Source organism: Rhinolophus sinicus, linkage group LG09 (assembly GCF_036562045.2).
Source record: "Rhinolophus sinicus isolate RSC01 linkage group LG09, ASM3656204v1, whole genome shotgun sequence".
NCBI classification, from domain to species: domain Eukaryota; kingdom Metazoa; phylum Chordata; class Mammalia; order Chiroptera; family Rhinolophidae; genus Rhinolophus; species Rhinolophus sinicus.
This window is the reverse complement of record NC_133758.1, coordinates 115,704,270-115,718,794: the sequence shown is the minus strand read 5'-3', so window position 1 is coordinate 115,718,794 and position 14,525 is coordinate 115,704,270. Positions and strand designations below refer to the sequence as shown.

General features: G+C 46.3%; 1 protein-coding gene across 1 annotated transcript in view; it reads left to right on the top strand.

Annotated features, from left to right (window-relative positions):
* The window catches only part of ABCA13 (ATP binding cassette subfamily A member 13), a 184,248-nt gene that overhangs the window by 98,748 nt on the left and 70,975 nt on the right, over positions 1-14,525 (top strand). Inside the window, exons 27-31 of the mRNA XM_074341068.1 lie at positions 582-671; positions 3,107-3,176; positions 6,526-6,644; positions 8,985-9,072; positions 12,276-12,384. Coding sequence (XP_074197169.1) covers positions 582-671; positions 3,107-3,176; positions 6,526-6,644; positions 8,985-9,072; positions 12,276-12,384 — 476 coding nt within the window. The remainder of the gene's footprint in view (positions 1-581; positions 672-3,106; positions 3,177-6,525; positions 6,645-8,984; positions 9,073-12,275; positions 12,385-14,525) is intronic.

Below are 14,525 nucleotides of genomic sequence, written 5' to 3'. Positions count from 1 at the left end.
TTCTGAGATTTGTGCCAGAATAATAAACACTAGCATTCAATGTGTACCTAAAGCACACGTGGGATTCTGCACTGAGGACTTCCTCCCGAGAAAATGTTCTTCAATATAGGTCACATACAGAAACAAAAAAAATGTAAGTTGTTTTATTGCAGGGCTATGTAATAGAACGAATATTCAAACCAAACCAGAGCCCCAACATTAAGAGAATATCTGTATAGATTTTAACATAGTCACATGATGTAATATTATGGGGCCTTTGAAAATCATTTTTAAAAACCATACACAAAAACGCCAAAGATGGTAATATTATAATAAGTGAAAAGATGAGACAGAATAAAACAGTATGAAGGTAAGTATATAAAAATGCTTATTTGTGGGGGCAAAACTGTGCTTTTAAGACATTTCTTCATCCCATTGCCGGTTTGGCTTTGCCGTAAAATCAGCCAATGATTAACTTTACCTGAGCTGCCAGGAAGCGTATGCCTGGATCAGCTTCGCAGGGCTCGCTGCCAGGTCAGGTTTGTCCTGTGAGGGGCCTGGCGAGCACTAACGACCTTATTTCTTTGTCTCATGACCAACAGCAGTGAGGGTGACGACATGGGTCTTGCCCACGTGCTTTTGCGGAAGTTTGAAGACCAGGGCTTGCTCTGCGCTGACCCAAACTCAGACCTGTAAGTATCAGATGCTGTCTGCACACGGGCAGCGCCAGCCAATACCCCTGGAGGCAGGGAGGACGCTCTCCACCACGATTCTCGCTTCATGTTGCAAGTTCACATGGAATGAGCGTTAGCCCCCGAGTAGGTTAGTACGTAGGTTAGTACGAACAGGCCTAATGGGAGCTGCCATCTAAAATGACCGGAAATAAGCTACGTAATCGCCTCCTTTGTTCTTGGTAAACACACGGTTCATGTTATTGCAAAAAATATTAATCAATAATTAATAATTTCTTTAAGAAAACCCAAAGCTAAAAAATTAAGTAACAATTAAATATGAACTATGTATTAATTGTTATTTACTTTTAAGGAAAAGTTGTGCATTTGAAAATATTAATTATAATTCTTTTTAAACTAAAGGGACTTACAAAGTCAGTAACATCAGTTTGGGAGTGAATTACTTTGAATATTTTTTCCCCCTAGGATTTTAAAATGATAATACAGAGAGGATCTTTTTATGAAACCTCAATAAAGCCTGTCTTCATGAACACTTTTCTCTCTTATTTTGGTTGACTTATTTATTGAGGATCTGCTATATACACAGTGCTGTTGTAGGAACCAGGATTGATATAGGATATGGCCCTAGTTTCAGGGGTTCCAGCTTCTGGGGAGAGGAAATGGGAAAGTGATAAAAACCATGAATGATGTACTGAGGACTAACGTGTATGTTTTTAAGTAATAAATATCGAAATCCAGATAATAATGCAAGATTGGCACTATGTTTCTCTAATTTGTGATGACAGATTTGGCTCATTAGTCATGTTGGCAGTTATTCCAGACAGAATAACTATTAATGGTCTCAGTAAGGAAGAATTAATAGAAAATTAATTACGTTGTTTCACTGTAGTCTTCTCTTGAAAAGCAAAGTAATTTATTTAACTAAATGAAAGCATCTTTGGTGACGCTTTTATTTCCCTCCCCTCTACTGAAACGAGCAGTATGCAGATTGAGAAATTGAAATGTAATCCGGGGCCCAAGTGGCCTGGTTTTCAGCCCGATGCTGCAGCAAAGAAAAAGGAGTTGGCTGAAAAAAGACACGTCTTCATCTCGTTTCTCAAGAGGGAGAGAAAAGACGAAGCAGAATCAATGCTAAGGACAGCAGAACACACTGGAGATTCTGTTTAGACACCTATTTACCTATTTAACTTTCAGTTTTCTGCAGAAGTGGCAGTGGGTCTCCCAGGCCCCGCTGTCTGTCCCAGGGCTCCCTTCCTGGGCCCGCCTGCAAACCAACCGCACAGCTTTCCCTTCTGCCTTCCCCTGCGTTCCAGGGTCCATGTTTTGGTTTTATGTTTTCGTTGTGAAATCCACCTAGTCTGTTCTTAACTTATTCCTTTTGTAACAATTTTTACCCTATTTCTTGGTCTAAATAACGAAAGGCTGGTGGTGGGGGGGTGTTGGGGGCTGCCTCATACAAGGGTGTTATGAATACTTCCATTAATAATAATTTATGTCCATGTTGTACAAAGACTTGATATACTAAAGTCCCAGATCAAAGCACAAGATTTTATTTAAAACAAGTAAGTTTCCTTCTGGAAGCCATACCTGTTCACCTGGTTAATAGAAATGGCATGTTTCTTTTCACTACACTGGGTGGGTGTCTCTCCCATGGCTTCTCCTGCTGGAGCCACGCAGCCCAGAGCAGGCGGCCTGGGCGTGGAGCTCCGAAGACCTGTCTGCTGAAGCCTGGCCTGCAGGAGCGCCTCACTTCTCAGAACTGCCGCTTACTCTCCAGAAAAGTGGGGCCTGTAAGAGGCTGGGTAAAAATATCTCACGGGTGCCTGGTTCAGTACATGGGAATGTCCTCCTGTCTTTCCCAATTTTTGAGTAAATAGGAATAATTATCATTACTAAAGCAACTTTTGATTTATAAACATTAGTAAATAAATCCAAGTATGAGGCCTACAAGGAAAAAAGCTATAGGAGAACTTTGGAATGAAAAACCCAGGGCTTCAGGTTGTTTTCATAACAATTTGTTGTACAGCCTTTCTTCCTATGGAAACGGAATAATTGTTTTTTCTTTACATGGTGATTAAATTGCTGTCATGCCAGGAAAAGAAATGAGCAGCTCGCTGTGTTTATCAGCTGCGTGTCGGTGCTGAAGGTATTTGTGTTTGAGACCAGAGGCCTAGGCTTTACCACTAGCCCCTGGGCCCCAGCGCAAGTCCCGGAGCCTGGTCCTACGATCAGTACAGAGCATCGCTGAACGGGATTGGAAATACTGTCCCTAATAAAACCTTGTCATCAGATTAACAGCTCAAGCTGTGCAACAGCAGGGGCTCTGCCTTCTGACCAGGGAGACAGTGTGTGGGAACCGCCGTCTGACCAAATGGTCTGCTGGGGGAGCAGCTTTGCAGTCGGAAAGACCATTCGAGTCTCTCTTTGTTTCTTAGGAACAATTTTTCCTGCTGGAACACGGATCCCCTTTCTCACCCAAAAGTCCAGGGTTCCTGTGCCTGCCTGGTAGGTTTCTGCCGTGTTTTTTTTAAATCTTTTTTTTAAAGTCTAAACCTCAAGTAATAAGAATGAATTTACTTCATTTATAAAATCTTCATTTTTCTTAACTCGGTGAGCCTCTGTGACTTTTTGGTTTACTCAATGAGCTGCTTTTGGGCAAAGTGTCAGTACATGAAGTGCACACTTGTACAAGATGGCGTTGTGTGGATCTCACAGTGGTTCTCCTCCATCGATCCTCAGCAACGATGAGGAAGCCAGAACTGCCCTTGGGGAGAAATTTCCCAACTGCAATGCAGGATGACCTCAGGGCTCTTGTCACGTTATTACTTGAGTTCTGAGAGCTAGATATTAAAGGCTGAGACACCACTTAGCTGTTCTAGGGTTGATTCCCACAAAAATGCACACGTGTAGGTATTATACTGTTCAACTCAGGGCCGTCGCTCTGTAGTCTGCTTAAGGAGAACAAACTGAAATTTATTTGGAAAACTGATTGGAATTCAACTCAAAGGAAATCTCCAGAGGTAACTAGTAAAAGGCCTGGGCCTGTTAGCCACAACCAACCAGCTCATGTGGCAACGCTAATTGACTGACACAGAGAAGCAAAAATCTCAGTTTAAATTAACTGAGGCTCTATTAAGGAATGGCCACCTCTGTACAGTGCCTTTCTATTCCGTGGCCATGGGGACGTCCCTCTTCCTTGTGCAGTGACTTTGCAAAGTTTCCTTTTGGGTGGACCTGGTCTGTTTTCTTCTCTTAGACCAAATGTCTGCATATACGTGAGTGATGACATAGCGCCCGTACCAGACATTCAGGCCTCACTGGCCTGTGTGATGCCTTTGTCCTCGGCTGTCAGAAAACTCAGCTGTATTTGCTGCTGCTTTGTAGTGACCAGCTGGCCTCTGCTGATGTTTTGTTGGACACAGTGATTTGTTTTTTCCCTGCCTTGTGTACTCTATTTAGTCATGAAACCTCGATTTTTCGCTCCGTGCTCTTATTCTGCAGCCCTGATTTAATCCGTTATACTGGTTCCTTTTATTACAAGCTACTAAGCTCTCGGGATTGGATTGGGTGCCAGTGGCAGAGGAATGCGTGGCTGTGTGTCAGGACGCTTGGTGCTGATGTTCCTATGTTCACTCCAACCTACAGGAACTATAAGGTTTCAGTAACCTTGAGTATCGGTCAGGAAAAAGGTCTCACGTGGCAAAGTTTGAAGCCAAGTAAGTTTGAGAAATGCTGGATGAAGCTGTATTCAGCAGGTTTCTTTGCTGCAGCTCTTCCAAGGTGCTCTTCTCTGGTAACGCACCGACAATGGATGGAAAGGGTCCAGCATTTTCTGCACATTGTTTGACTAAAGAATCCTTTTTTGTGGCAACCGTGTTCTTTGGGACACACTGCTGGTCCACACACTAGGACTCAGAGAACTTGAGGACAGAGGCTGTTAGGTGGAATTCATGAGTCCTAAGGAAAGGGGGTGCTCTGCAGGCCCGGCCCAGATGAGACACATGCTGGGGTGTGAAAAGCAGGCCCACATCCACGGCCAGTCCCTGCTCTGCAGGGAGCACATGAGCCCAGTTAAGTGTGTTCTGTCAGCAGGTGAATACTTCTCTCCCCTGAAATTCATGTTCATGCCGAAGAACGTTTACAAGAATGTTTACTTCCTTGAGATTTTATCCAATACGCTGTGGCCTCTCCAGAACAACAACCATGTTCCAAGGTTAGCTCTGCTCCTCAGGGCCGAGTCGTTGTTTAGACAAGATGCCTTGGAGAGCGCTCCAAGAGGAACGGAGTGAGCTGGCTCAGAAGGACAAGGGCTTTTGGGCTTAACTCTCCTTGGGTAGGCTGACCAAGCACTTGTGAGCACGAGTGAGTGTGATTTGCACAGAGATGGAACTGCTGCCTGGCTGCTGTACAAATGGCCACTAACTGGGTGGCTTAAAGTGACATAAATTGTCTTCTCACAGTGTGAGGTCAGAAGTTTGAAATCAGTGTCATGAGCATGGAATCCAGGTGCTCCTTCTGTGCGCACTTGGAGGGAATCTGTTCCTCGTCTCTTCCAGTGTCTGTGGGTCCCTGACTTGTGGCCACATCGCTCTAGCCTTGGCTTCCATGGTCGCCTCATCCCTTTTCCTCTGACCTCCCTGCTTCCCCTTTCTGAGGGTACACGTGACTGCGTTGGGGCTCACGCTGCCAGTCCAGGACAATCTCCCCTCAGCATTCTTAACTTAAAAACATCTGCAAAGTCTTTGCCATGTCTGGTAGCCTTTACGGGTCCCAGAGACTGGCACCTGGCACCTAGTGCCAGGCAGTATTCAGCTAATTGCAGAGGGTATATCTGGGGAGAATTTAACAGATGAGGTGAGAAAGAGACTGAGGACGCTTTCTAGGGGACTTGACATCTTGATAGGAATTTGAACTTTTCAGCATGGGAATCATCTAAGTGAAAAGTGTTTTTAAAGACATATTGTGATGTGTTGGTAGGTGGGTTGGAGAGAGACAGGCTGGAGGCGGAGAAACTAAAAAGTTATGTGAACCGGTGACTGAGATCACTGGTGTGGCTGAATTATAATCGATGACGATGATTATTTTTCCTTTTTCGTCTTTCCTCAAGCCTTTCTATCAAGAACCTGAAAATAATATGTTAAATTTATATAATACTCTTTCTTTTATGTATGTCTTTATCGAACAGAACCCTATGAGTTGGGTAAGGCTGTTATTTCCAGTTTGCAAATGAGAAAACAGGCTTTGGAAGCTGATGTGACAGGTCCAGAGGTGTCATTTCCTGGAGTCGTGACTGTTCTAGCATATGATCTTTTCTAAACGTTCTGGGAAATGGAGAGAGAGCATATGGAGCCTGAATCCCGACGGGGGCAGGGCAGGGCCTTTGCTGTGGCCCCCGTGGCCCTGGGTCTTGGTTGTGCTGAGCGGCCTCATACCCTGTTGGGAGAGTATTTCACGAATCTGAGCGAAGCCGGCACTGAAGTGTAATTTCTCCTTGGGGCACTTAGGACAGAACACGTCTGTTTGAATTCCTGGGCTTATCATCCTCGCACTGGTGGCCTCTGACTCTTCCAGGTTCATCAAATGCAAGACCACCCCAGTGACACTCCCCCAACTTACATACAGAGAAGGAATGGCAGTTCCCACACAGAATTGACTGCACGGGTCCCAGTGGAAAGCCGGTCTAATCCTCAGGTGTAGGTGACTCGTACAGAAATCTGGGATATCAGGACATATACAAGTCCATAGCTAATTTAGTAGAAATTGAGCGCTCTGAGAAGTCACATGTGAAGGTATCGTCAGTGAACCTGTTTGTGAGTCATAAGTAAGTTTCTGTTGTATCTCCTTGAAAACAAAGCCATGTCCCAATGGCAGCGGCAGCGCCCCCCACCTGACCAACCGCCTGGGCCACACGCTGCTGAACCTCTCGGCCTCCCGCCTGGACGAGTACTTGCTGCTGCCGAGTGAACGACCAAGGTGCGTTCAAAGCTGTCGGGCATCACGTTGGAAACCCTGCTGCTTCAGATGCTAATGTCCTTAGACAGTTAAGCGTCCAGTCCTAACCTCGGTCCTAACAGAAACTCCAAGACCTGCTGCCGCCTTGATAGGCTGCTCACTGCCGACCTCCAGGCCCCCCGGGAGGAGTCGCCCCGAGACGCACTTTGGGGGGGTCGGTGGGGGGCCGGTGGGGGGTCAGTGGGGGGTCGGTGGGGGGTCAGTGGGGGGCGCAGGCCCCCGCCTCGGAGCGTCAGCGCACGGTCGCAGCACATGAAGCAACGGGCGCCCTTCGGGTTCCCTGGACCCGCAGCGTCCGACACGGCAGCGTGGCTGCGCCTGGGGTCTTAGCGCCTCTCAGTCCGTTTGGGGGAAGCTTTTGCTTCGTGCGTGGCCTTGAGCCCACGTGGTGACTTGAGCAGAGGGGGTGGGAACCGGTGCTTCTCGTGGCTTTAAGTCGCTGTCACCTTCACCACGAAGTCAGTTTCCTGTGCCACCAAATGCAGGGCTTTGCTTCAGCACGAGAGCTTCCCGCGGCCTGTGCGCCGGGCCTGCGACCCTGCCCTGCGACCCTGCCCTGCGCCGGTGTCCCTGCGACCCTGCCCTGCGCCTGTGTCCCTGCGCCTGTGTCCCTGCGCCGGTGTCCCTGCGCCCTGACCGGGCAGGGGCCGCTGCCCACACACACAGCAGCCACTGCTGTGAGCCAAGGAGACAGGAGCAAGGCTCAGATCTGTGTCCCGTACCGAGGGTTTTCCATTACATTTAAAAGCACAGGGGAAAGGTATGAATATTCTAGAACATTACATTTTTGTGACATAATGAGGGCTTAGTGCGCAGGCGCCAGGGGCTCATGAGGGCTTAGTGCGCAGGCGCTAGGGGATCATGAGGGCTTAGTGCGCAGGCGCCAGGGGCTCATGAGGGCTTAGTGCGCAGGCGCCAGGGGATCATGAGGGCTTAGTGCGCAGGCGCCAGGGGATCGTAAAGGCTTAGTGCGCAGGGACTCGCGTACTGTGAGGGCTTAGTGCGCAGGCGCTGGAGTATTAGTGCAGCTTAGTGCGCAGGCGCTAGGGGATCACTGGCTTTTTGTGGTCACGTGTTTGGATGGTTTTGGGCGGATTAGTGTGTAATCTATGGTGGAATTTGACCCAGTGACATTGAGAGGTTATTCTGGGGTGGATTCTTTCCCTAGTGTGCACGTCTCATTGCGCTATGGCAGGATCCGTGGCCTTGCTCTGTCATCTCTGAAAAACAACTTAGCGTCTGGTGAGGACAGGACAAGGCCAGTGTCGGCTGGTTCTCGGGTTGCGTTTCCTTCTTGTCTCCGACGTCCCCGCAGCGTCCTCCTGCCTGACACGCTGGTGGCTGTGCCTTTGCCTGCCTGCCTTCTGCTGCCACCTCGTCATAGCTTTGAACCTGCCAGAATCTTTGCGTTTTGAAGGCAGGAGTTTACGTGCCCAAGACTTAGAATAAGAGTATCTGGCACCGAAAGTCACTCCGTCCGTGTCTCTGGGGTTAAACTGCGCCAGTGGAACGATCCTTACACCTTTGCCTCAGTTTCTGCTGAGAGCAGGGCCTACGATGGGAATTTCTTCTCAGTCTCCTTTTATCCAGAGTGGGAAACAGTCTATGTGTCCCTTTATTCTTAATGCCAAATATTTTAGGAAGCTTAATAGGTGCCAAGTACCACACAACCCATGGGACGTGGAGAAAAAAGATATAATTTCCACCCCGGAAAAACTCACAGAGCTGCATGAAAGATAAACTGCCAAACAGCCTGTTAAAACCCAGTGTGACAACTGATCAATTGTTGGAAATGTAGGGTATTGTGAGAACCCAAAAGAGAAGGAAATCTACCCCAACAGAAGTTCGCTGGGACACCTTCCTGAACGAGGCAATATTTGCACTGAAGCTTAAGAAGCACAAGTGGGGAAGACAGTACAATGCAAAGCAGGGCAGCTCAGCAAAGTGTGGGGCTGAGTAGTTCAGAATAGCTGATTTGTAGGAGAAATGACCATTAATGGAAACAACGAAAGTGCTGGTGATCACAGACGTGCCTGTTCCCAGCAAGATGGGAGGTTCTGAGAGGCACGCTCGCTGATGTGGCAAGCCTCGTGCACACCTCCTCCATAAGCAGGGCCCTGCCTGGCTGCTGCCGTTTGAGCCACACACTTTCTTCTGCATGCTGACCTACCTCTGTGGTCGTGTCACAGATTCTCACAGACTGTAGGTCGTCGTAGCTAGTGCAGTCAGTGACGAAACGCCCCCAGTCAGGAGTCCCGGCACTCGCTGTGTCCACACTAACACTGTGTTTATTGTTACCAGGCTTGGAGGTTGGTCTTTTGGAGTGCGAATCCCGGGTCCCGTTCAAGATGCAAATTCGAGTATATCAAAACCCAAACCTCTGGCAAAGGTAACTTTTTCTTTCTTTCCTGATTTAGAAAGCATTCAGGGAAACGCGATAATCCAAATATATTTGTGGGCATGGGAGGAACCGAATCAGATGCCTCACTGTGTTTATTTCACAGTGTTTGTTATTGTGAAGTAAAGACCTACATAACCATGCCCTTGAAAGACAAAGCATTTTCTTTTAGACTGTACAGTATATAGGTTACTGTTTTTGTTAAGCTCAGAATTCACCTAATAGAGCTGAAAAAAAATAATGAGAAGGTAAGCTATTTTTCAGGACACCATTGTCAGGACAACTGGATACATCACTAGTTTTCCTGGTGGCCAAGGGCGTTTTCCGTGTGTGTACTAAAATCCTCATCTTCCAGAAGTCTCGGCGCCAAGAAAGCAGCCACTTTGCAGGGCTACTCGTAGGGCCTGGTTTTCGAGCCCTGCCAGGGCCACTCCTGTTAATTAGGAATGGTCCACTGGGTGTCACCGAGAAGGGTTGGGGCTCTTCAGTTGGGAGGAATGACGGCGGGGCTAGAAGAAAGTGGCCTTGGTCCTCTAGTAGGAACTCAGAAGTGGTGAGTCATAGCAGAGGTTTTCCTACGGAAGGAGGTCAGTGCAACCATAAGATGGGGAAAGAGAAAAGATTTAGCTTCAGTCTCAGCAGTTGGGGAAATAGTCTGGTGTTGGGAGAGGAGACTGTGGGCGTGTTGTGTCTACTCGGAAACCTGTCACATAACTACCGGAATGAGGTCCGTCTGTGTGAGCCCAGGAAGGCAGGCACCCTCCCCACTTTGTGGGGGAACGCCGATGTTCATGGGAGCCCGGGAAAGCTTACCAGGATAAGGGCTGGTGCGTGTTGGAGGTTTACTCAGTGGAATAAAGGTGCCTTACTGGTATTTCACAGTGTAATCCCTGATAAAAGATCTCAACGTTCGTACTTCACAGTATAATCCCTGAAGAAAATTTTAACAGTTGTATTTCACAATGTAATTCCTGATGAAAAATTTAAGTTGTTGTGTAGACTGTTAAATCCCTCTGTCAGCTGAGTGTTCAGATCTCTCTTCCTTCCAAGGCGACACGAGTGAGAAGATTCATAGCTCAATATGAACATGTCAAGATTCAGAGCTTGATAGAAAAGTAACCCGAAATGCATTTGCTGGCTTTTGGACATGTGATGTGGCTGTAATTAGAATATACATAGTTTGTTGAAGGAATCTGCTCATTTCCTTTAGGAATATTTAACCCTTTGGGCTACACTAACCCCGCACCTTCTGAATCACAGCCGATGGCTGTGCCTCTGCTTTCTGGCGTCAGGGCACAGCAGCGGGCTCGCGGGGACTCTGCCTCCGGGCTGTGCGTGACACGTGTTTGCCGGACACTGGCTTCTCTTCCTCCTGCTCAGATTCGCCTTCTGTATGGGCGTGTTTGAGAGGGGACTCCTGAAGCTTTGATGTTGTTGACGTAAGAACGGCCAAACCTGTACAGCATTTTGATAAGAGTTCATTTGAGTCAAACTGATGACAGTTGCTGGGGAGCAAGATCTCAGATGCTCTGGAGAGTGACAGTTTTGCAGCTTCTTTCGTGCATTTAATACTAAGGAGGGAACATTTAATACTAAGGAAGATGGCCTTGAGGTGGGAAAAGGCAAGGTGGGGGGTGGGATTACACAATAGGTAACAAGATTGTGTGTCTCTTGAGGGGGGGTTATTTCAAAGGTGTGTGAGCCAAGGTGCTCAGAAACAATGGGCAGGGCTGCTTGAGGCAAAGATAAACTTTCACTAAAGTTAACTGGTTAACTGCCAGGGGCGTGACGACCCCCATGACTTGCCCAGCTAGAATTTAGGACCAGGTGGCCCCGGGAGGTCACTTTTGCTAGCACTCGTTATAGCACCATTTTGTATCCACAATGTTGTTGGCAGGTGCTTTGCCAGGCATGGGAATGCAAACCAGTGGTGTGGCCCTTTGGTCGCTGAGTGGCTTCTTGGGAAGGCATGTGATCCCGGCGTGCAGTGGCGGTGAGCCGTGATTCCTGCCGTGCCGCTGGTGATATGTCAGCTGTCTGCCTGCACCTTCAGTCATTTCCGCCCAGCCTTTCCCTTTGGCCTTTAGGGTGTATCACAAGAGGTTGTACAATTTTCAGTCTTTTTGAAGAGAAAATAGAAAATTTGCACAGGAATAGGCTTAATATGAATAAATTCGTTATTTTGTAGAATGTCTCTGACGGAACCTTTATGGGTTGTTTCAGTCACATCTTGAGTGTTCAGCTTATTTAATCAAAACACCCGCTGAAGTGTATACACTTCAGATAAAAGGGCCCAACACGTCTCACTGCTGATGTTTGGCAGACGTTCTGTTCTCAGAGAATTTTACACATTTGAATATTCATTGAGTGATTCCTTTTCCTTATAGCTACTTAGCTGCTTTTCTGAGAAACTGTTACTCGTGATTCCCACATGAAAAGTCTTGTTTGGAGGTGTCATAATATGCTCCTTGAAGGAGATTAACTTCCTCCTTCAGTTATTTGGTTTTATTGTGTCCTTGAGCAATGTGGACCAAAGTGTCCACTTGTATACATTTTTTTGGCACCCCACCCCGTGTATATATGTTTCAATTTTATACATATTTAGATATATATTTAAATTTTCCTTAAAATATTGATATTTTGAAATACAGATACTGATGGTTCAATTAGTATTTTTTGTGCTATCTCAACTTCAATAACGTTTTCAGTCTTCTCTTTTCTCCATTACCTCTGTCCACTCAGGCAGACGTGCTACTTTATTCTCCATGCTCAGCAAACGTTCAGTTCAATTTATTTTTGAGAAATAATGTTTCATATTCAGTTATTAATTTGAAAGTAATTTTTAAAAATCTTTTTCTCCACTTTTAATTTACAGGTCAAATTTCATTAGCTTACCAGCTGAGAAAGAAAAAAGTGATGGGCTTAGGTTCTTTTTTGTCTGTGAGAATATAATTACAAAGCAACATTCACATTTGTTCTGGGGAAAATCAATCTATTTTTAGCTGTAAATTATATGCTTGAGATAAACATAAAATTAGCAGCCTGGAATGTACTGCTCCCTGTCAGCTGTGCGGGAACTTCCCTCTGAGGCCTGGGTCAGGGGCTGTGGAGGTTCACGGACACGCGTGTCCCTCATGTCTGAGGACAGATGACGAATCGACACAAGAGCTGATTGCGTTGTCTTTCTCTCTCAGGTGTGGTACAACCAGAAGGCTTTCCATTCCCTACCGTCCTACTTAAACCACCTAAACAACCTTATTTTGTGGAGGCTCTTACCCCCTGCCGTGGACTGGAGGCAATACGGTAATGCCAGTTTTTATGCATTATAATTCACTACTTTTCAAAAAACAATGTTTTTAAAAGGGAGAGAAACAGAAAGCATTCTGAGTAAGAACATGAGGAGTGATGAGAAGGTTTGTCCTGGACAGTCACCCCATTTCTAAATTCATACAAGGTTGTAGGACCGATTTGTCTCTATTGGTGTCATTAAATGTTTACCTTCTCAAAATTATGACCTCATCTGTACAACGAAGGGAATAAGTTGCCTTGAGCGTTGTCTCCTCGTGACTTTAATGTCTCACAGAAGCAAGAATAATTTCTCTTCTTAAGGACTACCGTGTGGGATGCCGTGAGATGTGGTTACAGGTACAACACATCACCCATGAGTGTTGGGAAGGTGAACATCATCATTTGTTTCATGCTGGGCCCTGAATGCATCAATTACCTACGTTGATTGTGGAAACACAACAATTTGAATGCCTCTTACCTGAATAATACATCTTATATTAGAGAGAGAACAGAGGTATATGAAATTATGACTTAAGGTCGAAGAGATGCTCAGCTAAACATCCATAATATTTTAGTGGATATAGCCAGGAGGCAGCCACCGTGAGGGCATGAGGCTTTCCTTTCTAGTGGTTTGGATTAAACATAAATGAGAATGAATGAGGTTTGATGGAATAAAAGTAGACAAACATTAGAATGTCTTATCATTAGCACCAGGCCGGAGAGAGAGACCAACACAGTTAGTGGGAGCTTCTGGCTGGGGAGAACTGACAGGGGCGTGAGAGCAGAGGTCGTAGTGTGATGGCGGCGGGCCTGTGGCACTGATGGGGTGAGACAGAGAGGAGAAGATGCATAGTTTGGGATCAGTGAATACCAGGTGTGCGGCTCAGTAACTGAAAAGGGGAATGGAGGGTGCTGAGGTGGAGCGTTTCAGAGGACAGTAGCACGGACCCAGCGGTCACTCCTGGAGGGTTTGAGGACGGAGGTCATTACTGCCCCTGACAAGACTAGGGACTGATGGGTGATGTTTTTGAGCTGCTTCCCTGTTCACCCCTGAGTGATGGTGTTTACACTGTGGCCCCTTCTGTGGGGACTCAGAGTTTGGAAACCCACTAATTATACAGTGGGAGTGAGATCATGTAACACTTCAGGCTTATCTAGAGGGGCTAAGCATGTTTTACCAGAATGTAAAAAATGAAACTTGCCCATTAATCATTTTTTTAAAAAAGTGTTTTACCAGAAAACATAAATACATGATTAACAAAACCTTTAAAAATTGAACTTTATTTTTCAAAGTAGGCTGTGTTGTTACACCTCATTTTCTCAGGTAATAATAGAAGGCAAATCAATATATACTATTGAAAAATAATTATATTTAAATACTATAAAAGTAGGGATTTAAAACAAAAGTGAGTATGACTTCAATGACAGAAAGCAGTCTGAGGATTTTATTAGGACAACAGATTGCCCACCTTCTGTCATCAGTGAAGTCGTCAGGATGATGGACTCCTACGTGCTTCCCACGACGTGTTCTGAAACAGAGCAGTGTCACACCTCTACGTCCTTCCACTTACGCCTCTCCTGGCTTTGCTTCCACTGTCTCCTGGAGGCCCAGATGCTCCCTGCTGCTCCTCAGCAGTCTCCCACGGTGGCATTCAGACACCTGCTCTGCCGGATCTTCCCCCGTTGAGTTGAAGTGGCACTGAGAGTATTGACAGCCCCGTCCTGCTTCTCCCGCCCATTACAAAGTGTGGCGGGAGGACAGAGTAGCTGCAGTTGAATTAAATTAGGGCAGACCTGGCCAGTTTTCATCTAAGATGACAGGTGACTTGTCCTTTTGGAAATGACTGATATGATGACAGCTTTTTCACACTGGAATAGACATCCACAGGCATGCACAGAGATGCAAATCCATTTCACAGATGAAGAGAGTAAAACCTAGATGTCAGCAAGATGGCAGACGAGGAAGCCCTACGGAAACATTAAATAAACAACTAGAAATGGACTAAAATGACTTTATACGAGCTCTGGAAATCAGTCAAGCATATATGGTAACCAAGCAAATGCCCAATCAAGGAAAAGCCACATTGAAATGAGAGGGAATTTTGTGGTGTTTTTACTCCATCTTGCCCGACCCCTCTCCACCGTGGTATGGCCAT